General features: G+C 48.8%; 8 protein-coding genes across 8 annotated transcripts; 4 read left to right on the top strand and 4 right to left on the bottom strand.

The window, feature by feature from the left end:
• Positions 1 to 6,554: 6,554 nt before the first annotated feature.
• N7532_004831 (reverse transcriptase family protein) lies at positions 6,555 to 9,861 on the bottom strand (the record flags this gene model as incomplete). The annotated part of the gene is made up of 2 exons (XM_056617325.1): positions 6,555 to 9,332; positions 9,520 to 9,861. 2 exons carry the CDS (start codon positions 9,859 to 9,861, stop codon positions 6,555 to 6,557), a joined length of 3,120 nt encoding a protein of 1,039 aa, XP_056473484.1.
• A 616-nt stretch (positions 9,862 to 10,477) lies between these two features.
• N7532_004830 (MFS transporter) lies at positions 10,478 to 12,264 on the bottom strand (the record flags this gene model as incomplete). Its single annotated transcript, XM_056617324.1, has 6 exons — positions 10,478 to 10,924; positions 10,974 to 11,103; positions 11,154 to 11,472; positions 11,539 to 11,644; positions 11,701 to 12,096; positions 12,142 to 12,264. 6 exons carry the CDS (start codon positions 12,262 to 12,264, stop codon positions 10,478 to 10,480), a joined length of 1,521 nt encoding a protein of 506 aa, XP_056473483.1.
• Positions 12,265 to 13,555: 1,291 nt separating this feature from the next.
• On the top strand, positions 13,556 to 14,727 carry N7532_004829 (glycerate kinase family protein; the record flags this gene model as incomplete). The annotated part of the gene is made up of 2 exons (XM_056617323.1): positions 13,556 to 14,381; positions 14,435 to 14,727. 2 exons carry the CDS (start codon positions 13,556 to 13,558, stop codon positions 14,725 to 14,727), a joined length of 1,119 nt encoding a protein of 372 aa, XP_056473482.1.
• Positions 14,728 to 15,566: 839 nt separating this feature from the next.
• Positions 15,567 to 16,555, top strand: N7532_004828 (uncharacterized protein; the record flags this gene model as incomplete). Its single annotated transcript, XM_056617322.1, has 2 exons — positions 15,567 to 15,816; positions 15,870 to 16,555. 2 exons carry the CDS (start codon positions 15,567 to 15,569, stop codon positions 16,553 to 16,555), a joined length of 936 nt encoding a protein of 311 aa, XP_056473481.1.
• A 2,105-nt stretch (positions 16,556 to 18,660) lies between these two features.
• Positions 18,661 to 19,793, top strand: N7532_004827 (class I SAM-dependent methyltransferase; the record flags this gene model as incomplete). The annotated part of the gene is made up of 4 exons (XM_056617321.1): positions 18,661 to 18,716; positions 18,766 to 18,873; positions 18,952 to 19,208; positions 19,333 to 19,793. 4 exons carry the CDS (start codon positions 18,661 to 18,663, stop codon positions 19,791 to 19,793), a joined length of 882 nt encoding a protein of 293 aa, XP_056473480.1.
• A 1,517-nt stretch (positions 19,794 to 21,310) lies between these two features.
• On the bottom strand, positions 21,311 to 22,231 carry N7532_004826 (secondary metabolism biosynthetic enzyme; the record flags this gene model as incomplete). Its single annotated transcript, XM_056617320.1, has 1 exon — positions 21,311 to 22,231. The coding sequence occupies one exon, from the start codon at positions 22,229 to 22,231 to the stop codon at positions 21,311 to 21,313; it is 921 nt and encodes a 306-aa protein (XP_056473479.1).
• A 2,276-nt stretch (positions 22,232 to 24,507) lies between these two features.
• Positions 24,508 to 24,919, top strand: N7532_004825 (uncharacterized protein; the record flags this gene model as incomplete). Its single annotated transcript, XM_056617319.1, has 2 exons — positions 24,508 to 24,516; positions 24,548 to 24,919. 2 exons carry the CDS (start codon positions 24,508 to 24,510, stop codon positions 24,917 to 24,919), a joined length of 381 nt encoding a protein of 126 aa, XP_056473478.1.
• Positions 24,920 to 25,360: 441 nt separating this feature from the next.
• N7532_004824 (uncharacterized protein) lies at positions 25,361 to 25,811 on the bottom strand (the record flags this gene model as incomplete). Its single annotated transcript, XM_056617318.1, has 2 exons — positions 25,361 to 25,530; positions 25,703 to 25,811. The coding sequence occupies 2 exons, from the start codon at positions 25,809 to 25,811 to the stop codon at positions 25,361 to 25,363; spliced, it is 279 nt and encodes a 92-aa protein (XP_056473477.1).

The raw sequence follows: 25,811 nt of genomic DNA, 5'->3' as shown, positions 1-25,811 counted from the left end.
CAGTTGCAGCATTTTGACAAACTGAGAAGGTGGTCAAATACCACTAGGACCCTTCGGGATTGGCTTATTCATCGTTCACCCAATTTCCACCTAGTATGGTGTCATAACACGCCATAGTTCAACTATAAAGACCCCTGAGATCGCTCAACCGATCGGGGGACCTACAATCAATCATCTTATTCTGTTTGGACATCTTCAGTACTAGCCAGTACATCGATTCCTCATCCTGACAGTTATGAGCCCGGACTGCCTGACTGTATGAGAGAGATATATCACCTACCTGCTCTGTATCTCGCAGTCAACGAATCCCCGAAGCACCTAACACGGTCGGATACCCCTGAACGCTTAGCCACCCCTTGTGAGCTCTTACGTTCAGCACACAGCGAGATCCGCACCGACAAACATCCTTCGGAAACGTTATATGAGGAGAATTCGAGTGTCTGAGCTATATCTTTTGCGAAGATGTCTGATATCGCGAGGGAAGATCTGATGCAGGTCCCGCTTGACCAAAAGCTTCAGTCGGAAGCGCAGTGGAGGGTCTGGATAGGCCATATCAAGTCAGCGGCTGTTGCAGAAGATGTATGGGATTACCTTGATCCTGAGAAGACGGACGAGGAGGTCCTACAAGTGCCCGAGGCTCAGGAAGAGCCCTCACTACCCCGGGATAACCGCCAACGAGAGAGAGATATTATGGAGCTAGATGATGCTGAGCTGAAGAGATACACGTTCGCTGTTCAAGCGTACGATCGTCGTAATCAGCGCCGGCAGAGGTTGTTAAAGACTATGTCACGATTGAATGGCCTTATCACCCGCTCGCTAGCCACAGAACATCACTATCTCATTGTGGGAGAGGACTCACCGCGAAAGAAGCTACTGAAGCTATCTGAAACGTTCAAACCAAAACCTCAGAATCGACAGCAACAACTTCGCCGTGCTTGGAGAGAGATGATCAAACAAAAGCCTTCAGGTGATACAAACCACTGGTTAACTCAGTGGGTTAGCCTATTCGAAGAGGGCAAGATCGCGGGCATACCTGACTGCTCACTTGGAGATCACTTCGCGATACGAGACTTTCTTGACGCTATACAACCAATTGATGATGGCTGGTGCATAACCTGGCGCGAAAAGCTTGCAGATAAGGATAAATCTGTCACATTTGATGAAGTTATAGCTAGCTATCGCAGCCGCCGTGGAGATCTTACAGTCTCTGGAGGACGGAAGCAGCCCAAGATAGCTCTAGCTTCACTGAATGGTGAACCTGAGGCTAAGCCTGCAGAAAAGGCCTATCGCAAGAAATGTCCGTGTGGTAACGCACATCCTCAGCATCACTACTCAAAATGCTTCTATCTTGACGAATCACTTCGACCAGATGGATGGAAGCCAAGAGAGGGAACTGTTCAACGCATTCCTGAATACATAAAGCAGATGAGTCCTCAAGATCAGGAGAAAATCGCCAAAATACAGCAGAAAAACGCTAAATCAGCTCACCTAGCTGGTTCGGCTCAGCCAGAGAATCCGTCATTAGCGTTCTTCGCTAATGATACTCGAGCTATCGCAGCGTCAGCAGTGGACGATGAGCTTCTCAAAGACAGCTGGATTCTTGATACTGGAGCCACCTGTCATATCTGCAACGACCGCCGACAGTTCTTGACCTATACGCCGCGAAATAGCACTGTTAAAACCGGTCAAACAGTGACGCCGATGATAGGCTATGGGCAGGTCAGGATCACTGGGAGACACCCTCGTACAGGCGCTACAGTGCCTATTACCCTGGATAACGTGTGGTACTCGCCTGGCTTCCACACAAGCTTGATCTCACTCTCTGTGATCGAAGACAAAGGATTCTGCTTCAAATCTGCTGAAAGAGCGATCTTTAAAGGCGAAGAGGCTGTTCTTGAGATAGGGAGATATCATGGTCTCTACACAGTCATATATGATCCGAATCACCGAGCAGCATTTTCGGTACGGCATTCGGAGAAGCCTCATCTCTCAGTAGCCTCAGCGCGGTGCTGGCATCGTCGGTTAGGCCACGCCTTTGACCAGAAGATTGAAAAGCTACCAGAGATGGTTGATGGAGTCAAAATCGATGGGATCTGCGAAGATAACCGTCATGACAACCCTGAGAGATGTGAAGTCTGTCAGCTAACCAAGGCCAAACGTCAGATCTCTCGCAGGACTACTGGAACACCGTACGGCAAGTATGGGCGTATCCACTTTGATCTTGTCCAGATCGACCCAGGTTATAATGGAGATCGCTGGATGACGCATTTCTACCTCGAGGGCGTACGCCTCCATGCAGCCTATACTCATGAGAAGAAGAACGGCTGTCAAGACGCGGTTAGTCAATTTGTGGCCCTAGCCAAGAAGCAGTGGAATCTTCCGATCCATGCCTTTCGATACGATAACGAACGCTCTGCGGGTCGTACAGTAGAGGATTTCCTGTCAAATGAAGGCTTTATCATTGAACACAGTGTCGTGGGTACCCCGGAACAGAATGGCTTCGCGGAGCGATCTGGGGGGTGGTAATCACCATGGCTCGTGCTCTTATATCCGATGCAGGCCTTCCGAAGAATCTATGGCCAGAAGCTGTTAGAGCCGCGATATGGATCATCAACAGATCGCCCACGAAGTTGCCAGACGGCCGGTGGATAGTCCCTTACCAAGAGGCATTCCTTAATCAGCCACAACAACGTGTTAACCTCGCGAATCTGAGGATTTTCGGCTGCCGAGCATATGTGAGGAAGCAAGCTATTCCGAACGCAGCAAAGATGGAACCACGCGCCGAAATAGGCTATCTCGTTGGCTATGAAGCCTCGAATATCTGGAGGGTGTGGTTTCCACGCAGAGGAGCCGTACGATCAGTGCGAGATGTTGTTTTTGATGAGAATGTGTTCTTTAACACTCAAGAGCTAGAAAAGGAGCCTGTCAGCGATATCTTGGAATCCATGCCATTCGTTATCGACGACAACGAGGATTCTGACCAGGTTATTTCTGGACCAAGTCTGGATATACCTCAGCCAGAGAAATCAGCCACTCCAAAGCTAGTGGAGCCTCAACAGATGATATCACCGTCACCCACGCCATCCATTCAGCCTATACAGGCCTCGATGCCTCGCATACCACCAGAATCAATCCCAGGTGCCTTTCCGGAACCACCAACTCGTGATTCTCAAGATCAACTCACTGAACAACTTCAGAGAGAGCTCTCAGCCGCTACACCTACACAAGGGACTCGCATTGCGCCTAGAGACATCGTGGGAGATATCTCGACTCGGAACATTCTGTCAGGCTCACGTAAACGAACATCAAGAGATATCAGCAATTTAGCCTTCTCGGCAGACGAGGATGCTGAAGAGGGTATACTCGCAGCCTTTGCAACTGGCCTCAACGGATCTCACTCACACACGAGACCTCACCGTGATGATCTTCCCCCTGAACCCCGGAACTGGCGAGAGATGATAAATCACCCGTTCAACGAAGGTTTCCTAGCAGCCGCCGGCCTTGAGGTAAAAACTATCGAACGAAAAGGCACCTTTGATGTCATACAGCGTCCAAATGACCGCAGCGTGCAGGTGCTTCCGTTGAAATGGGTATTCAACTATAAATTCGATAGCGATGGATATCTCGCGAAGCTGAAGGCGAGAATCTGTGTGCGAGGAGATCTCCAGAAGCTCTCTACAGAAGAGAAATATTCAGCTACCCTCGCTTCCCGTACGGCCCGCACCGTTCTTGCCCTAGTCGCTGCATTTGACCTTGAAACACGCCAATTTGATGCCGTCAACGCCTTTCTCAATAGCTCACTGGATGACACAGTGATAACCGAGATGCCAGAGGGATTCAGACAGTCTGGACATTGCTGGAAGCTCTTAAGAGCTCTCTACGGCTTACGGAAATCTCCGAGGCTCTGGCAGCGCGAGGCCTCAAAGGTCTTGACTCAGCTAGGTCTCACTGTCGTTCAAGAAGATCTTTGTCTCTTCGCATCGGACGGCATTATCATATTCTTCTATGTGGATGATATAATCATTGTCAATCACCCATCTCAGCGCCAGCGTGCGGCAGACATTAGAGAAAAGCTCAATGTAACATGGGAATTGAGAGACATAGGCGAAGCTGAGTGGTTCCTAGGGATTCGTATCGTCCGTGACAGACAACAGATGGCCCTCTGGCTCTGTCAGGACTCATACATCTCCTCTATGGCCAGCAGATATCACCTTACCACATACCGCCGCTTCGATACACCCTTACCACCAGCTACATTGAAGCCGTACGCTGGGCAGGCCACAAAGGAACAGATTCATGAGTACCAGGAAAAGGTAGGCTCCACTCAGTATGCCACTACCATCACACGGCCAGATGCAGCCAAAGCAACTTCCGCGTTAGCTCAATTCCTCACGAACCCGGGACCGGAGCATCTCGAAGCGATCAACCGTGTGATATCCTACCTATACCACACCCGTTTTCTTGCCCTTACCTACCGGCCACGCCGATCTGAGGACAACGAAGCCGTCACTCTCTTTAGTGATGCCTCGTTCGCTGATAATCCTGACCGGAAGAGCTCGGAGGGATACATATGCATCATTTTCGGAGGACCAGTTGACTGGAGAGCTAGCAAACAGCGTACAGTGACTACCAGTACTACCGAAGCGGAGCTACTGGCGATCTCTGAGACTGCAAGGAATATTAGCATGTGGAAACGTCTCTTTGAATCTATTCGCTTTGATCCAAAGCACGAGCTCGCTATCAGATGTGATAACCAGCAGACGATCCGGCTTCTCACCAAGGAAGCTCCTCAGCTGCGCACGAAGCTACGTCACGTTGATGTACACAACCACTGGCTCCGTCAGGAGGTCCAGGCAGGCAGAATTCTCATCAGATGGAGCGAAACAAAGGACATGGCTGCGGATGGGCTCACCAAGCTACTGCCGCGTCAAAAGCACGCAGAATTCGTTCAATTGATGGGCATGGAGGATATCGGAAACCTGCTCGATTAGCAGAGGATTTTTGGAGATTGTGCGAACGCTGAGGGGGTGTGACAAACTGAGAAGGTGGTCAAATACCACTAGGACCCTTCGGGATTGGCTTATTCATCGTTCACCCAATTTCCACCTAGTATGGTGTCATAACACGCCATAGTTCAACTATAAAGACCCCTGAGATCGCTCAACCGATCGGGGGACCTACAATCAATCATCTTATTCTGTTTGGACATCTTCAGTACTAGCCAGTACATCGATTCCTCATCCTGACACATTTTATAGGAAGAACCAGAACAGAGGTAAAATACAGTAACGTAGTTCCCAAGCGAGCCGGCCACCCAACCAAAAAACGCGTTCCGACGCGTACCCACCACCTTCAACCACCCACCATGCCACCAAAACACATTCAATCAAGCCGAATCTCGACTAAGCAGGAGAACCGAATCCTCCTAGCTATTAGAGATATTCAGAATGGCTGTATCGACTCAATTCGCGCGATCGCAGCACGTTAACAGGTACCCCGCACTACGCTACAGGGCCGCGTCAATGGCCACCAATATCGGGCTACTACACGCGCTAATAGTCACAAGTTGACTGAATTTGAAGAAGAATCGCTTGTTTAGTGGATACTATCTATGATCACGTGGTGCAACCCCTAGGCCCTCTACTGGGAGAGGTATGGCTAATATTCTACTTGCCGACCGTGGAAATACCCTCGTACCAACTGTTGGAAAAATCTGGGCCTCAAATATCGTCAATCGCCAAGAAGAACTTCAAACACGCTTCTCAAGATGCTACGATTACCAACGTGCCCAAAATGAGATCCAAAGATCTTGCGTGAATGGTTTAAAACTGTTCAATCTGTCATCAAATAAGAACGGTATCCAACCAGATGATATCTATAACTTTGATGAGACTGGTTTTGCGATGGGCCTTATATCAGCACAAAAGGCGGTTACTCAAGCTGAGTATCATGGTCGTCGAGCAATTCTACAGCCTGGAAATCGTGAATGGGTGACTGTTATCGAGTCAATCAGTGCGGCTGGTTTTGCTCTTCCACCCTGCATTATCTTCAAAGCCAAAAACCATTATATTTGTTGGCTTGATGGGCTTACAGAAGACTGGCGAATTGAAGTTTCACCTAATGGCTGAACTTCAGATGAAATCAGCGTCCCGATGGCTTCAAAATCTATTCATCCCGTTCACCTCAACTCGGATGAAAGGAACATATCGCCTTCTGATTCTTGATGGCCATGGTAGCCATCTCACGCCTCAATTTGACCGAATTTGTGCTGAAATCTCGATCATCCCACTCTGCATGCCACCACATTTATCCCATCTTCAGCCTCTGGATATTGGATGCTTTGCTGTTCTTAAGCGTGCCTATGGCCGCCTGATTACCAATCAGGCACGGCTAACTAATTATTATTATTATTATTACTATTATTATTCATTCCTCAGGCTTTTCACGACCTTAGGTCGTATGTAGCCCCCTAGCTTGTGTGCACTGCTCCATAGAATATATACATTTGATAGCGTTACCACATGCGAGATGTCCGATTCAGATCTTCTTTTTCTTCACCCTTCAGGAGCCAACCGTTTTGTCTCCACTGCAAACGCGATGGCGGCTCTGACAATCTTAATATCAGGTTTCCAAGCTCTTCCATTCGCTACACACGAATCTCCTCCAATCTCAGGTTTACCTCCTAGCATCTGTGACAGATTACCGAAGCTCGGCCCTGTGGCCTCAATCAGCGCGCGACGCTGCTCATTCCACCGTGTACATCGAAGCAAGAAATGAGGGACTGTTTCTCGCTCAGTGCCACATTCGCACAAATCACTATCGGCCTTGCCGATTCGATGAAGATATCCATTCAGTCTGGCATGTCCCGTGCGGAGTTGAGCTAGTATTGCTGCTTTCTCCCGATCCAGGCTGTCATAGAGCATCTTCGTGTGGGATCCTGGGAGTGCCGAATCCAGCTGGCGAGTAAACTGGCCAGTGGTCCACAGTTGGAAGTGGTTCTTCCGATGTTGTTTAGTATTCGCCCAAACCCATCGCAATGCCGACGCCCGGAGCTGGACTTGCGCCCAGGGAGGGGGGCTAACTTCGCAGTTCTCTTCTGTTGCTTCGCGTGCGAGGGTATGTGTTCGCGTAGTATTCTCGCGGTCTTCATCAGTTGGTGGCTGCAGGCTAACCTTAGTCCCCATCTCCAGCAGCTGGTCGATTGTGTTGGTGATCCTAGTGATAAGAGCCTGTCCGCCTTGAAGGTGCGGCTTCGCAAGCGAAAGCAGGACAGCAGGGTTGCTCACGACGATCACAACCTGGATTTTGTACGGTGACATCTGGATACGAGGGAGCATTGTCATGACATATGAGACAGCCTCCAGCACCATCCCCAGCTGTGCGTAATGAGCGTTGAGCGAGTCATCGTTTCCGACCGTCCGGTATGACGAGGCGATATCGACTTGGTTAACACGAACGATCAGCCCCACTCCGACCAAACCATTGCGGACGCTGACACTGGTGAACAACCAGAGACGGGCATAGCCAGCCTCATGCAGCTCGTTCATATCAGATCCAACAGTGATGATCAACTCCCTGAGAGACCGTTGCCATGGATCTAGAGGGAAGGGTCGAATGACCTCCATGTCAGACAAGCATTGTGGTCCGTACTTCGCTAGTATTTTGAACGGTGACAGATACCTCTTATTCTGCATTGCGGCCGCCGCTCGACAGGGCCAGAAAGGGTGATCCCTTGGTAAGGTGTGGCAGATGATCCAATGCTTCATGATGCGTGCTCGAAGGCGTACGACAGTCGGTTCAATCCCTGCTTCTGCCTCGGCGATGGCGAGCGCTGTGTTCCGGAAGACGCCCACGATCGCCTGAGACGCGACTCGCTGGATGGCTTCGAACGGCCGTCCGGTTCCCGCCGCAGCAATAGAATCCTGTCGTATAGGGCACCACACCGATGCTGCATAGTCAATCTTTGATGTGACTGTGGAGGTAAAGAGCTGGCGAGCTACCGAAGGAGGTAACCCGCGTAGTCGTCTTAGTGCAAGGACAGCTTTCATTCCTTTATTCACAGTCTGCCCGATATGTGATTTGAACCGTAGACCCTGGTCGAGTATCACACCAAGAATCTTAACTTCAGGCGCTGGGGCAACACTCGCTCCGTTTATGTGTAACGGGACCGCAGGCAGTTGGCGCAGCCGCTGGTTCCTTGTGAAGTGGATGAACGATGTCTTCTCCGCCTCGAAGGTTGCGCCAGATTGCGCCGCCCATTGTAACGCTCGTGGGATGACCTTCTGCTGGAGTATGGTTGTATTCGCCTCAGCAGACGAGCCTACCGTCCAACGTGTATAATCGTCAACGAAAGCGAGTGCTCCCTTTCTTCTGGTGATAGAGACATCCACCAGATTTGCATTCAGGAATAGGAAGAGAATAGGAGAGTGCGGCGACCCTTGCGGTAGGCCCGCATTCTCGATATCCATTTCCTCGGATTGGTACATATTTACGATGATCGACGCCTGTCGCGAGGAGCAGAAACTGTCAACCCATCGGATTAGGACCTCCGGGATTCTTCGTTCTCGCAGTCTCTGCAACAGGACACCCCGGTCCACTCCGTTATATGCACCCTTCACATCGAAGCTCACCAGACTGAGGACTTTGCCCTCACGCCACGCATCGTGTATCTTTTCCATTAGGATGTTAAGCGCTTGCTCGCATGACCGCCTCTGGCGAGCGCCAAAATGATTTGGGGGCAGTAACTGGTGTTTTTCGACTAGGGCTGAGATTCTGTTGGCGACGACTGCTTCTAGTACCTTTCCGAGAGTCGCCAACAGCGAGATAGGGCGGTATGATTTTGGCAACGATGGGTCACGTCCACTCTTGGGTATCACCACGATCTTAGCTACCTTCCAATCACTGGGGAAGTAGCTGAGTCGGAGTGACGCTTGGAAGATTTCGACGACCCATTGTTTCACGGTAGGCCATATTTGTTGCCATACCACCACCGGCAGCGCGTCTGGTCCGGGGGCTTTCCATGAAGCCATCCTCTTTAGAGCCACTTCGATCTCGTGTTCCGTGATCATCTCCATGGGAAGGGCGTCCGGCAGCGATTTGTCTCTTGGCGGCTCATCCTGGATATTGGGCAGCGGCGGAAAGAAGGTCCTAAGAAGCGTATGGGCCTTTCCCTGGTCATCATTGATCGTCTGGTCCCCCGAGCGCAGTGTAGGGACTATCCCTATGGATTGGTCACCTGGCTGGAGGCATCGTGCCGCTTTCCAGATGTTGTCGGTATTGTCAAGGAACTCTCTCCAATGCCGTCGTTTGGTGTCACGGATTGCTCGGTGGTACTGTCTCCGTAGATACAATGCCGTGTCTTCCAGCGCTGTAAGGTCGACTCCATGCCGCCGAGCTTGCGTGCATCGATTTCGGGCCCATGTGTACGTGTTTCGCAGTGCCGTTAACTCCGAAGTCCATCATCGCTTGCCGTATGGGGATGGCCGCACAACCGGGACTAGCTGGCGAATTGCTGCTTACCCTGCGAGTCAAGTGCCCTGCAGTCGCGTCTAGCTCCGAGCGGTCGGTGATATCTGTGATCTCCGTCTCTAGGTCTCTTAACTCCCTGTTGATGTCGGCCCATGGAGCTTCGCGGAATGAGAAGCGGATTGTCGGGGGAGGCGTTGGTCGTGCTTCGCTCTGGAAGGTTGTTTCAATTGCACGGTGGTCTGACCCATGTTCAACAGGGTGGATGCGACACCGCGTGACCCGCCTGCTCAGGTCCGTTGACGCAACGACAAGATCGATGGTCGACCGATATGGGCCTTCCTCCCGGGTAAAGATCCCTCGGGGCAGTAAGCTTGTTAAGCCCCAGTCCGCCATGAGGAGCACAATTGGTTCCGCTTCACCCTGGCGATTCCGCGTGGCCACTTGGTTTCCTCCCCAGAGCTGGTCGTGGCGGTTAAAGTCTCCCACGATGAGAATGTCAATGTTGTCCCCGTACTCGCTCTGGACTCGATGATAGGCTTCCCGGATTGCATCCAGCCCTTCACGGCTAACTAACTAACTAACTAGGTGGAAATTGGGTGAACGATGAATAAGCCCATCCCGAAGGGTCTTAGTGGTATTTGACCACCCCCTCAGTTTGTCATTTAACTATATTCGAAAAATTGGTTCAATAAGCAAAGCCGACGGCATTTTCTATGTATTTTCTGCCAAAAGATAGCCGAATGTTTCCCGAACGTCGTACGTACTCTACTACACCTGTATGTGTCGCTTACGCCTCCACGGGGATTTTTGTGCAAAATATTCCGTCACCTCCGATCAAGTAAAACCACTTCTCTCTCAGATCCACCAATAAACGGCCTTGTTCTACGTTCCATGGTTGCCCTTTTCCCAGAAGTATGCTGCAAATAAGAACACGTTAGACAGATGTGATTCATGTTTAATCATCCTTCCATTGAAACCATTCTCTATGATACATCATTTTCGCTCCCTTCTATCCCGCACAATATGTGCTCTTGGCTCTGAGCCGCTCTCCGTAAAACCACAATAGCACGGGAGCCACAGTTCCCAAGCCCAGACTGACAAATCCCAACAAGCTATTACCCCATCCTAGGCCCAAGTTCTTATACAGACTGTCTGCAAATAGAGGGAAAGCAAACCCAGCTATTGTCCGCACAAATGCTGCTGCACCCGTCGCGCTGGCTGCGTATCGTGAGTAGGCATCTAACACGTATGTTTGCGCACATTGGAAGGAGATGATCAATCCAAACGCAAATATTGCGGCACCAATATTGGGCACGATCCAATGTGTTTTAAAATACGCCGTCCAGCCGTAGATGAAAAGGCCACATGGGACTAAGAGGCCACCAGGCACCATCAGGGGAACGCGAAATTCCGGTCGGCCATCGTGTTTGTAGTGCCTTTTAAGACCTATACATATCTTGAAGGGGAGTCAGCACCTTCCTTAGGCGTATAGATAAGGAACGCACCATGTCAAGGGCACGACCGCAGAATTGCAGTCCTAATACAAATCCAATCCCAAGAGAGAGATAGTTCAAGCTGGCGGTCCCGGAGTTTTCTCGGTATACCACCTCCCACACCGTAGGAAATGATGCCAAGCTGGATTTTATGAGTCGTATGCACCGTTCATATTTCACACACACACTTACACAAGATACATGAGGCCATACTGGTAGCCTCGATACAATGCAAGTGCCTGGATTGCCGGCTGCGTGAAAAGCATCTTGACTGGCCGAACCAGATTCTTCCGCAACTCCTGGCCAAATGTACGATCAGGACTGTCGTATTGGGTGTGAAGTTTATCGTTTCTGGTCTTTTTCTGTAAGTTTCTTCGCTTCGTCGCCAAGATCGTCGGTGCATAAGTTTCACTCAAAAAGCAAAAGGCCAGAACCTGCACCACAGCGTCTGCAATGGAAACAATCCAGAATATCCATCGCCATGACATATACTGGGTTAAATACCCGCCAGCTAATCGACAAGACTCCAATTAGCATTATCGCCTCAATTAAACACACTATCACATATTCTTCTCACCGATTGGACCAACTGCCGGCCCTAGAAAAGGCATCAAACTATAGAGGGCAGTTGCTGCTCCTCGTTCTTCCTTCCGCCAGCAGTCACTTAAGACGCCACCTCCGATCTATGTGGCCATTAGCCTATTGAGGATCTTAATGGAAAACCGAGATATCGACTCACCGCCTGTGGCGCACTTCCTCCGAAGCCACTGAGGAATCGAAAAGCAAACATCTGTCCTGAGGTCGTGGCAAATCCACAAACAATATTGAAGACAAGATAGAACATGTTCGCGGATTGCAAGACAACCACGCGCCCATACATTTCAGAGAGAGGAGCAATGATAAAGGGGCCAAGGGCGTAGGCGAGAAGGAAGATCGACATCATCAGGTACTGCTCCGTTTCCGACTTCACTTTGAGGTCAGAGGCCATGGTATCTAGCGCTGGCGCCACCATCGTAGAAGACACTGGTGATATGAATGTAAAGCATGACACAAGAAGAGTTGCGGTCCATTTTTTCGCATGACTCCAGTTGAGAGGGTTGGATGGGTCGTCGTGGCCTGACCAAGTGACCTGTTTCTATCAGCGATATGGTCAAGGAGATCGTCTCCTTATAGGTCTTACTAGATTAGCATTGTCAGAGGTCAATAGGCCTGGCTCGGGGTCTTGGTCTGACGAGGAGAGCTTTTGTGACGATAGTAAAATATTTTTCTCTTTGTCGTCATGCTCGCCAGCCAAATTCGCCATGTCGGCTATTTGTGTCGAGGAAATTCCGAAAAGCAAATGAAAGTGGCGCTCAAGTTAATCTAATGTCGATGTTGACAATAAATACCTGGCAGCATTTCAAGTCCCGTGCGGTCTATCACAACTCCTGAAGATGTCGATCGCTAGGATACTCTGTTGATAATCGTTTTTTAATAGAGTACCAAATATAGAAACTGACTTACCCCGACACCCCATCCATTTAAACGCAAGAAGTCTCCGATACGCCGGAAAGTTACGGAAATACTGTGCATATCATTACTGGTTCAAGGAGTAAAGTTTAGGCAACAATTCAATGCTCAACTTAGTGGAGCCCAATGTCGATACCAGACGGGGATGAAGGAGGTGAAAAAGAAAGTACGCGGATTTTAGTCGAACGATCTTTGTAGATGCTGTTCAGCATATCGAATTCTCCAGATGATGCTTGGCTCGAATAATAGCAACCATTTGCGGATGTGGGGTTTGGCAATTGCAGCCTAGCACTTTTTGCTAGTGGGGCTCCGTTTCCATAGCTAAACCCTAATAGGAAATCGGTCGCGTGTCCTGGTGAAAGGGATCAAGATCGCCAATTGATGCCAAGATTGGCCAAAACCATATCTGTCCAAATCCGCAGCGTAATCTTCTGTGGGCTCCTGTGCTCCATGTTGGGGAGGACTTCGTAGCAATTGATAAATTTTCATAGTAGAGGCGGAATTCCAGATCGCGTAATAATTCCTGGCTCAGGAAAATCGCAAGCCCCAGCCATAGCTTGTGCTTCTTTGTTGACTTAGCAGAATGTCGATCCACATGACGACTCTTGTTCCCACCGTATTTAATGCATTTAATTTTCCGGGCCCATAAAAGAAGACATGCTAAGCGTTTTGATGCGGCTTAGCTTGTTCACCAGGCAACCCAATATTCAATTTTAGAAATCCACAGCCTTTTATTTCCCTTCTCAGGCGCTCGGTTGAGGCTGTGACCTGGAATTACCGAGACATGTTTCCAAAGACTCTAGTTGAAAACCAGTAGTGGGAGATGACGGCCCGCTAAAATTAGTAACAGAAAGAGAAATGGGACAATACGAGAAGGGCCATAAAGAAATACAGATGAAGTAGCAAGGGCTGAGTGGATCTCAGACTGCAGTATATATAAGGATGCAGAATCGCCGATGCATAGGTATTTTCCCCTATGACAGGCATCATCGACAGACATTCAACCTCTGCAACTCTGGACCTCTGCTATTCACAAAACCAAACCCCCCGCTTCTTCTATAGAACGTCTTACAATATCAATCAACATGAGAGTCCTCGTCTGTCCTTCCGGATTTAAGGGCTGTATCAATTCACATACTGCAGCAGACTGCATCGAAGAAGGCATCCTGCGTGCTCTACCAAAAGCTACCATCCGAAAGGTTCCACTGGCTGATGGTGGCGAAGGTTTTGTTCGTGCCCTAGTGGATGCCACCGGAGGCCAAATTCGAAGATTACCTGTCATGGGTCCTATTGGGAATCCCATTTCCTCTTACTATGGAATCCTCGGAGACGAGCCGAAAACCGCAGTTGTTGAGATTGCCGCAGCCGCTGGGCTCAGTCTTGTACCCCCTGACCGTCGAAATCCTTGCATCACAACCACATTTGGCGTCGGTCAACTCATTTTGGCTGCGTTGGAGGAAGATGTGCAGCGCATTATTGTCGGATGTGGTGATTCTGGGACAAGCGATGGTGGTGCAGGTATGCTTCAGGCCCTCGGGGCACGCCTGGTTGATATCAATGGAAACGAGCTCCCGCAGGCGGGTGGAGGTGAGACTCTAGTCTCACTTGCGGATATTGATTTCTCGGGCCTGGACTCGCGTTTAAAGAAAGTGCGCATTGAAGCCGTTTGCAACTGGAAAAATGTACTTGGCGGGCTATATGGTGTGGCCCATATCTATGGGCCCCAGAAGGGTGCTACTCCCAAGGAAACAGAAATATTGGCAACAGCCCTGCATATGTACGCCTCTGTAGCCGAGAGAACGATTGGAAAAAAGGTTTCCAATGCCCCCGGTAGCGGTGCATCGGGAGGCCTGGGGACAGGGCTCCTCCTCATTGGGGGGAGCTACGTCCAAGATATGAAGCAATCATGCAGTATTTCAACATCGACGGTTTGTTTGACGACTGTGATTTGATTATTACGGCAGAAGGGGCAATCGACTACCAGACTCCGAGAGGGAAAATCCCAGCCGAGGTCGCAACGAGGGCTACGAAACACGGGAAGCCAGTGATTGTTCTGGCTGGGTCCATAGGAGAGAATGCAGATGCAAACTACGATGTTGGCATCAATGCATACGCATCTATCTTGCAGCGACCATCAACCTTGGACGAGGCCATTGAGGAAGCAGAACGACTTTTGACGGAAAGTGCAGAGGGCACAATGCGAATTGTGATGGTTGGAAGAATGCTGAATGGCAGCTTTGTGAATACGACTAAATAATGTCAACGTTACCCGTACGCGAGTCAGGGGGGCACCCCAAGAGCTACAGTAAATGCGATATTTGCCAACTCCATAACTCAAAAACCACTACTGAATACCGAGGACGAATTTCCCCAACCCTGCAAGCAACGACGGAGTCCCGAGGAAACTCGACCTGGGGACGGCGCTGGAGCAGGAAGGAGCCACAAAGCCGACATGACCATGTCCGAAAAATTCCCCGGCAAGGACCAGCGTCCCACGTCAAGTGCCCAAAAAGGACTACGAGAAAGAATTCCGGCTTTCGGCCCCCAACGACCCTGTATGCCAGAAAGAATTCAAATTTGGCTATGACTTTTTTTTGGCCTAGGCCGGTATTGCTGTGTGCCACCAGATCTCTAGACCTGTTTGATATATTTATAATTGTTCGTCCGCAGATAAGATCTACAAGGTGGACCAGGGGACGTAGGTGGCTGCCTGGAAGGCTGGCCTCTGATTAGCCATGCTCCATATTATGAAATCTATTGGCCCTGGCAAGTACGCGGTGCTGACGTAGTTGTGACGCGTGCAACGCGCTCGCGTATGTGTAGACGCGTAGGTTCCGTGGCCCTATATAGACAGGATATTGTCTGGCGGGTGGGCCTTTCCTGTTTTGGCTGCCGTCGCTTTTATGAGGGCTTCCAGGCTCCGTCAGCAGAGTCATGTGATCGATCAGTGACTAGTCAGGGCCACCCAGTGATCGGATCACTTAGCTGACCCATAACCCCCACTCACCTCCAGGACCAGGAGCGCCACTGGCTGCTTCATCGCCAAGTTAGCGGCCGTTTGTCACTTCAGATCCACTATTTCCTGGTCTGTCCAAAATGGCCATGGCAAGCGCACCAGAGATCGACGAGGCGCTTATTGTGACCCCCCATATGCCCAAGCCAGAGAAGTCACCTGGAACTACCAAGAGAAAGGTCACCCCATCATCAGAGTTGTCGTCCCAGAGCAAAAGTTTCATTTTATCTCCTTATGGGACTTTCTCTTCAGAGAGAACGGTCCTCCGTCTGGGTGACTCACCCCTCTTCGAACTATCGATGCGTCTTTTCCCATCAGGCGAAGCTGTGATCAGTAAGTTTTCATCAAGCCTACCTTTGTACCATCTACTTATTAATGTGTTTCAGACAAGAGGACTCCTCCTAAGACGACGCATACCCACCCTGGGTCGCCAGAGTCGTCGTTACCGGGGATCCAAATTCCCCATCTCGTCATCTCGTTCTTCTATTCAATCTCCGGCAGAATCGGGTCTTCACCGAGAATTCTGAGTTATTGTACCGCCTCTTTCCGGACACAAAAGCGGTGTGGTTTGATGGCTATTTCTTGGTGTTTTGGCTCGGGACCTTGCCGCCGAAAGCCCTGGCCGATTACTATTGCCGGTGTCCAGCCTTATTTCACGATCGATCCGAATGATGAAGGTCCATTTCCGCCAATCAAACGCTCGAGTAAATCGCCCCTTAGTGTGTCCGCTGAAATCAACGCTACCAACCTCCCACCCGCTAAATTGACGATGCATTCGAGCTGTGTCTTTGACTTTTTCGCTAAATCTGAAATTTCGATTACGGAGGTTCAGTACTGGAACAATTTCTTCATCATTGTTCTAGAGAATGAGGACACCGATCTCGCTGAAGTTCCTTGTGCCATAGGTCGCTGTAACTGTTTCTATCTGTTCGAGAAGGAGATGGGACGTCCAAAATTCAACAAATTCCGGGCCTGCCGGATCCGTAATTTGACTGGCGATGCCGTCGATAACAGCGAGTATGATATATTGCGTCCTGGTTTTACGGAAACACGTGTGGGCGGCGATTGCTAGTCTACTGGACCTATTTGCTTCGGAGAATGGATTGTGGCGAATATTGGCTATTGCGGGGTTGAGGTTTTTCGCATTTCTTATATAACTGGTGGCTAGTTAGTTACAGGATTTGGTGGTCAGTGAGGCTGGGTGGTAGTTAACTAGTGAAGAGGGGAACGCTCGATGGCAGCACGCGCTGAGACGTGCGGGTCGATTCAGAAAACCACCACAAAACACACGCGTAGCTGTCGGGAAATAGTGAGAAACCCAAATGTAGGGGTCGGGTAGGGGAGGTGTAAGAAGATATATTCTAGAACTAGCTATCCGGCCACCGTATACTGCCGGCTATGTCACATAGTCTGGATGGCACCCATGCAGTAGGGGGGTGGGGGTCTCCCCACTACAATATCTATTCCTGAGACTAGACAATGGTATCTCCGGGCTCCCATGGAACTCCTACTATGGAACCTGAGACATCCAGCCGTCCACTGGATTGGAGTTATGACTAATCCCTAGGCTCGTGAGCAAGACCACATTGGTCACGGAAATATGAGACTTTCCGACGTGACTGTGAAGAGCACAAACAGCCAAAATCCCGTACTAGCATGAAATGTAACTTGCCTAGTAGTTATTAGATCATACCGTGTAGCCACTGGGATCGGCCCCATACCATTCACTTGCCATCCTGATTTGTCCGCTGTGTTTCCTTCCGTGGCCCCGGGCGGTGTGTGGCCGTCGTGTTGCCCATCAGATATCCTAGTCTTCCCATTGCTACGAGCCAGTAGAAAGAAGCAGGTCAAATCGGTGCTTACTGAAGAGAAGCTGAGAAAGAAGAAAAGGAAACTTAGCCAGCAGGGGGAAGCTCGAGTACACAGCAAAACAGGCAAGCATCCTAACCCTCCAAACAAATACCTCCGGCACCAATTCCGCAGAAAGAAGTTACTCTCAGGCTTAGACGTCTCAGCCGTCACCCTGATAACACTTATCTGGTACAAGGAGGAGACGTCTGAGAAAGATAATCAAGGGAAAAGATGGAGAAGAACGAAAAGCACGCTGCTCCAATTCTACGCTACCCCTGTCTGTGGCTCATATGGCTTATCTGGTCCGCGAGTGGTAGAGCTCGAAATTATCCTCGCGGAGGACCACTCATTTCCCGAGGGTCGGCTCAAAATTTTGTCACTCACGCGATCCTCAACCCTCGACGGCCCTCGTGCGGGTGAGCGGGTGATCGTCATTGACCCTCATAGCCCTTATTATTTTGTAGATTTTCTGCTCTTATACTTGAATTGGATGGATACTCTTGATGTCGGGACATATCCTTTTGTCAGAACAAGCTAGCGGCAACTTACCGCTAGCGACTGATAGACCACATTCCTGTGCTGGGTGACCTTGCGCCAAGCTGCGGCACCGGTGATGAGAGTCAGACCACCGAGTATCGGCGTATGGGATTCAGGGGTATTTTGGACCGGACCTGGTACACATCTACATCTATCTACATGAATCAATTGACTTTTGCTTTGGAGCATACACACTGTCCACTTAACTGCGTACATAGTACCTAGCTGGTGATACCAACACAAAGCAGGGTACTTTGTATCTGGATGACCGAGATAGCCGGGTGATACTCCCACCAGGCACGTACGTTAAGATATCACTAACTATTATTGATATATGCCAAGGTCCTTACAACCCTTCGAAAAGGAAGACCGATGTTTTAAATATTTGGTTAGATTCACAACCGGAAAGACGAGTGACTCAGACTCGAACGAGGAGGCAAACTAATTTATGATTGGCTGGACTGTCCCCATGGTCATTGTTGTGGGGCTTAATGAAGCCACGAGTATTGGGAGAATTTGACGCTAGCTTACTCTAGATAATGCTCGCTCGTATAGGTTAGATCTAAAGCTCCATCTATAAATAACAAATGATCTAGCGTTTGTAATGTGTGACTAAAGACAAGGAAGATTTTTAACGTAATTAATATTTTACTCGCTTATTTGGCTTACATAATGGTTGCGTGTAGTTATTTTCAGCCGCTGTAGGTTGTTCATTCACAAATCTAAAATATTTCCACGGATTTGTACTTCCATGTTGGACGACATAAGCCATTCATCCAACATTTTACAATGAGCGAGGCAAGAGAAATTTATCCTCTTCCTAGAGATGAGAACGAGTCGAACCGGTATTTGCTCATGCAATTTATCGTTTGGACGGCTAGCTCACCTTTGCAGACTGAATGAGCAACACTATTTTATTACGGAGATCATCGAAGGCCCGATCGTCAAAGCCGTACCACGAACCAATTTATTCGCTTTCGCAGACGTCGGCACTGGAACGGGGTAAGTAGCAGACTTTTGATTACGGACCTGGGATATACCTAGTGATGTAAATGAATCTAACTGTCATTTGATACGTAGAATCTGGCTCAAGGAGATTCTCGAGTCGATGAAACACATGCCAGCTGCTTGTCCGCGTTACTACCATGGCTTTGATATATCAGATGCCCAATTTCCCTCTACTCCAGAGGAGATTGATTTTACAGTTCAAGATGTCACAAGACCGCTTCCTCTCCAACATCAGAGTCGTTATGATTTAGTTCATGTAAGGATGCTTGTCGGAGCTATCAAGGTGTCGGACTTTAAGACAGTTCTTGCAAATCTTATAACGCTTCTGAGTAAGAGTCTCCTTTGATCCCCTCACAATTATTTTATGGGGTTTGATTGACGTGATTTTGATTGCTTTTCTTTCCCTTTTCCTCCATGATTCATGCATCTGGCTTACTTATTTGATACTCCCAGAACCTGGAGGTTATCTTCAATGGGTCGAGTTCGATATAATTACCTTGCTTGAAGGGAATGGGGCTGAGTATCCGAAGTTCGCAGAGTTATTACAACCCTACTACAGCTTTGCAACGGCCAACGGACTGAGCTTGTGTGCATCGAAAGCAATTTACACAGCGTGTAAAGAAGCGGGACTCGTCAACGTCGCAAGGTATTGCCCTACCATACTCGACCACCTAGATTTGGAGGAGAGGTTTCAAATCTGGCTACTTGCGTCATTCAAGTCTATTATGCCTCGTATATTCCTACGGACAGGTACAGTGGCTACTGAGGATGCTGCTAAACAACTGGCCTCCCACTGGCTGAGTGAACTGGGGGAGCTACTTGCTGAAGGACTGAAGCCAGGCACAACGTTTGGCACAGTTGTTGCTCAAAAACCAAACGATTCTGGAGGAGCCCTTGGTTACCACTCTGAATGAGTGTACTAGAATACAGTTCCTGGCTGTATTGCTAGCGTTTTGATTTTCTTTGGAACAAGACAGTCTCTTGACAAAATCTTAAAAGGCCGTTGTTCTCTTAATCTATCTTGAGATATAGTGTGACATTGATTATCCAAGTAAGCAGAGTAGCAGAGCGAATCAGTAGTCTCTGTACGAAGTCCACAGGTACTAAGTCTGTCCCTCCTTGCTGGACCTGGACTGTTCTTTCCCCTTCTCATGTCACAAGGACCAAGGACTTTTCCACAATGACACCTATTGTTCAGGAATATGACTACATGAAGCCTTGCAGAGGGAGAGGAGGTAGTGATAGTGAAAGCGCTCGTCGCTCAGCGGGCTGGTACGGAGTAATAAATACGGGCTGTAGAAAATAGCCGGTCTGGTTGGTCCAGTTCTTAGTATTATTTGATAACGCAACCAGTTCTCGCCCTCTGAACACATCATTCAGATCGGACACTGATCAAACGTCAAGCTGTGCTCAAGAAGATAACCTGAGTCTGTGTGACCATGTATGAGACAACAGATATGTATTCCCGAGAATATTAGGGTTGATATGGGATTTGGCAGACGAAACGCATGGCAATACTCCTCACGTCCTTTTTTGCGACTAGCAGTCGCCTAGTCAGCAAGATCAACCAAAAGGAGGGCCGCCGGTATTTAGTAGATTCAACAAGATAGGGGACCGGATTGACCCATGGAAAATCGCTATAATCAATTAATTAATGTGCTTTGGGCCGAGTTCTACAGCCCATAATGGGCCGGGGGCCCCTATCTTACTCGTTTCTCTGAGTGGAAAGGTTTCGTCGATAGCAAAGACCACAGCAGATACTTCCCTTATGGTTTACTCTTTCAAGGACTGAGTAACTGAGTATGGTCTTGGTGGCCAGGTGGTTCTTCCTACCAATTAAACAACGTCAGATAAGCTATTCAGGTCATCATCCTTGTTTTGACTGCCAATCTTCATATGAAAAATATAACGCGTGTGTGCGCTTTAATGTTTAACATGAGCGAAGTTGAGGTCAGGTTTTTCTTTCTGTTACGATCCCGATGTCGCAGCCTCTCTCATAGCCTATTTCCTGAGCATCCACCAGATTACTTGGCTATTTCCCCTCCATCCTAATCAAAGATATTCTTAATTCTGAAATAACACCGAATACAGATATTTCCCTGACTAATCCTGGTGCATCGTGTTGAGGTTTCAGCGGTCTTCGATACTGAGGATTCCTTGGTGTATATATCTTGTGACTATTAGTTTCTGCTGCTCTCTGTCCTCCCTGAGGCACGCTAGCTTTGCATGTTAAACCGGACATTTGAGAAGCGTGTAGAGCACGCTTCCACCCAGGGGTTGTCTTCGATTGCGAGACATCTTTAATATCACTCAATTGCTGGCATATACCGTCGCTCTTCCTATATTCTGCCCCTCCTCCTAACACATTGTGACAGACGCTTCAGGCTCCTGCTCAGTGGTGCAAATCTTTGTATATTTGGAGTGCGGCAAGTCACCGACCATCTGTCATCGGCGTATTCCACTGCCTCAATAACTCTACCAATGCCCCGGAATGACTATGTTCCGCCTTAATATAGCTCCTCCTTCCTTTCCCAAAAGACCACGCCAAAGCCATCATCTCCTCCTCATCGTACGACAGGCACACCTGGAAGAAAGTCCATATCCGCTCATTGAAACTCGGCATATCCTCTGGCGATAACCTCAGTGCATAAAATGCAACACGAGATATCTTCCCTGTCGCGAAATCCATCGTAACAGCAAACGTCCCTCCGCTTTTCGGAAACTGCTGCCTTATTTCCTCGAAGAGGGTATCGGATATGGGATCTGCTCCAGCTATGGAGATATACTCATCCACAACTTCTCGTGCAAACCCTCGAGTTGTCCGGAAATAGAGGTTGATAGATTTTTTCTCCAAATCCACAGCAGTATGTCTCACATGCGTAAGATTCAATGCCACGAACAGATCCTGGTGCCTCTTGATACATGCTGGCAACTCTGGAACACCAAAGACCTCCACCAACGGCCGCATTGAACCAAGATACACCCAGAATTTCACAAGTCCCCGGGCCGCGTCGAAGTCAGCAAGTTGGTGGCTTTCCTCCCCGTAGAGGCTCGACCAGGATTGGACAAGAGACACTAGGACGTCGTTTTTTGAAATTAACCCGGCGTCCATGGCCAGAGCAACCATGTCAATGCTTTGGCGCTCGTAGACGCGGTAGTTCAGTTCTCCGTTAGGTTGGTCAGTTGTACGCCACAGGACACAGCCTTGATGAAAGCTTTTACGGAAGACGGACAAAATTCTTCGTGTTGTGTTTTCCGAGTATGGGACACCCAAGGCTGTGCTGGCGTTGCTTATGTCGTTGAGGAAACGCTCCTCAGAGAAGGATGGTCGGGGAGGCTGTTTGACAGGCATTTGATTAGCGCTGTTAAGGAGATTGATGTTTAACCCATCAGGGTTGGTTTACGCTTTATTTATAGTCTAAATTCATGGGACCGTCGTGTACTCCGAAGCCCCTGAAACTTCAAAACCGCGCCCCATTTTCAGGACACAAGGCTGCGACCGATAGGCTATTGTGGCATCAACGCCAACACTGAAAGAAGTGTGGGGGTGTAGCAAAGCTCACTGCAACACATCCTCCCTTTTGTCAGAATAAGCGACAGTTGAGGCCTAACGATAACGTGAGATTTCCTTCGCCACCGAAAGGCATGAAATCATGCACTATACCGTGGTTGGCCTCGCCAAGCTTCTGCTAGCCTTATGAAAATTTTGGGCTCCTACTCAATAAACCCGCGGGTGGGCCACTGTCTAGCCACCTTTCATGGCGTATCCGTCCGCTTCAACGCAACGATCCTTACCACTTGTTCCGAAGCCGTCCCTATCACCCGCCGTGCTTGAACCCTTCAAATACGGACGAGTCTCATGGAAAGGAGACCTACAAAGCCGCTTGAATTCAAGAGAAACTGGATATCGCAAAGGCTGTATGTGAGGCGTCCCTATGACCCTGCATTACGGTCAAAGAGGCTTGCGGGTCCGTACGGCTAGGAAACTGCTCATAAAGATTTCGAGTAACAAGTGTTCGGGAGAAGAGATGGTAACTACCACTAAGAACTGACTGATTCAGCAACTACCCACTCCGCGACATTTTTTGTATGGAAAACCGGGCCAACTCGATATACACACGTTGTAACACGCTGATACTAGCCCGTACAGTGACACCCCTCAGACTACAGTGACACCTCATAAGTTTTAACAACACCCCAGGTCCCACTTTCAGACCGCCTATATTAATAACCTACCGCCTTCCCAATAACTAACTCACTACGCGTTGTAGGAAATCACGCTGAGAGACGCACCACGCAATTATTGAATCGGAGGGGTAGTATAGCCACACTAGGAGAAGACGGATCCTGATTTGGCTAATAGGATCGTAATACTCCCCTGAATTAGAATCTAATGTTTCATAAATTTGGTGATGTACAGCGAAGAATATCCGGTCGGCTCACCTGTGGGGCTGTAAGTGAGCAGCTTGAGATGTCCCTGTTGTAGCAAGTTTTAGCGACCTGTGGGGCTGTAAGTGAGCAGCTTGAGATGTTCCTGCTGTGGCAAGTTTTAGCGACCAACGAAGGAATCAGTGGGCTTGATAGCAATATACTGCGGGGAAGAAGTGATTGATACAGAAATGGGCTAGTCCGTCCTCACAAAATTTCCGACAGTGCTAGCACGGGAGAAAGCCCATTCGAAGTCTCAGGCATCGCTCAGAGATTGTTATATCTTTCCAAATTTGATTTCGCGTTCTTCACATACGCATAAATCCCCGTAACCTACGAAAGACATCACGATCAAGAAGGAGATACACATTTGTCCACCCATGTCAGTGGAACATTGTCGCCCAAAAGTCTAGCTCTCATAAGCCGAAACAAGGCAAGGCTGCCTGCCAAGACAGCGCCGAGTTTCTTGGTAGGGCAACAAATGTAAAAGAGGTTTAGCTCGTTAACAGCACACTAGCCGTGCAATATAGAATGATTGTTCATGAAGCTGCGTTGGGCCCCGCTCAATGAGTAAACTTAGGTTTCACTAATTTGCAACGACGAAAACTACGGCCCTGGTTGATCACTATATGAACAACTTATCAGAAATTGTCCGTGTGAATGATACCACCCGGACATTATCACCCTTGAGTATATGTGGTAGCCGAGAAAGGTTATTCAGCTCTTACGTTAATCACTTCACTCCTCTTCAGACGGTCATTGCTTAGCTGTGATATGAACGGGAGGATTCTTGCTCCTGTCAACAATTTGTGGCGGCCCCAATTTTCCGTTCCCCAGTGAGACAAGTTGACAAAAGGATTTTTAGAAAATGTAACCCTCTCGATTTAGACTTCTTTAAGCCCACGGAAAGATTACAGGGTAACTCACAGCATACGTAAGTCTTTCATGCAGCTAGATGGTTACGACGATGGACATTTTCAATTTTGGATTAGATAGAATCCGATGCATGTCGGCCGCCAAAACAGTTGTGGAGCGAGAGGTCTGATGTATGATCTGATTACGGCAGCATTGAAATTAACAAAGAAAGCATATAAGGCGGCAAGCGCTCAAAACAGACTGGATATTCATTTTTAACACATTGACGCCACTCTGCAAGATTACCGATCCGAAGAAAGCTCAGCGGCTCCTTCACTTAAAATGATGACCAAGGTTTGTTTAAAGAAATGCGCACTCCTTGTAGTCAAAGAATAAGCGCCAAACTGATACCATATATCAGACTGTTAGCGTTCTATCTGCCCTTGCAGTTATCGCAACCGGAAACCCCACTGTTGGCTATGCTGGATACTTCTACTCCAACTGTATCGCCCCAAGCATCGATGCTGCAAACGCTTACGGTGGATCTTGTATCAACATCGAGAACTTCCCGCTTAAGTCCTTCACCGCTTACGTCGAGTCTGGGTCCTGTACCGACGGTACATCTGCTGTCCTCAATACTTACACTGCCTCCGGTTGCAATTATTCGACTCTTTATGAGACTGTCAGCGTCGAGAGCGAGAAGCAGTGCTTTGAGGCAGACGTGACCCTGGTGAGCCTGAAGGCTGAGTGCATCTAAGGGCGCTGATGAGAGTGGGATGCAGTCACTCTTCATTGTATCGGTACCCACTGTGATATTCCCCTAGGCTAGCTAGACGGGAACTGTGATGTTTGTGTATTGTATCGTTCCTTGAAAGGCACATGCACTTGTTACTTGACGACATGCATTTCACAGTTCAAGACAACCCATCCTACGAGCAGGAATGCTTACTTAGTGCATCACTGGCACTCTTTGAAGAAACTTGATAGGAACTGAATCCGTGTATGGCTTAGCGAAGCAACGATACGGTTGTGAGAAGCTTTGAGATTTGCAGCAGGACAGCAGGCAAGTATTAGGCCCGGGACGTTCTACTCACATTGATCCGGGGGTTACGCGTAACACAACAGTGATGTTTCAAGAGTCAAGAAAATGCCGATCTCCATTCATCCTGATAGCAAGTAATTCTAGCCAATATACTTGTCACAATGCCTTATGAGTGCCTTGCTTCAGTTCCAGAACGTTGGAGATCCGTGGAAAGATTTCCAGGGCATTATGGTATTTGATCGAGGTCATATCCTCATCCGTAGAATTGCCATTGTCCTGGATGCCTGTTAGGCCTGGCACGGCCTGCATGAGTGGCACGTAGGGATCTGTCCGCGTTAGTATACCGCGAACATATATAATCCGAGGATATAGATAGCCCAGAGGATGGCCTTACAGTCAATGCCAGTCACGAACTTTTCCGCACCAATAAAACCCTTTAAAGCAATAAGCTAAACGGCAGATGTTGCGCTAGCAAGATCAAATTAATATCCAGCAAACTGATCCATCGTTTCGGTGAAGGGATCCCGCCTGCGTAAGAAAGTGTCGCGACGCGGGCAATACGAATAGCCAGGTAGGGCATAGCGCCACCACCATGAGCGAAAACCAT

The sequence above is a fragment of the Penicillium argentinense genome (genome assembly GCF_028826775.1).
Source record: "Penicillium argentinense strain IBT 30761 chromosome Unknown utg000005l_segment0_segment0, whole genome shotgun sequence".
Taxonomy (NCBI): domain Eukaryota; kingdom Fungi; phylum Ascomycota; class Eurotiomycetes; order Eurotiales; family Aspergillaceae; genus Penicillium; species Penicillium argentinense.
Note: the sequence above shows the minus strand (reverse complement) of the source record. Positions and strands in the feature narration are given on the sequence as shown.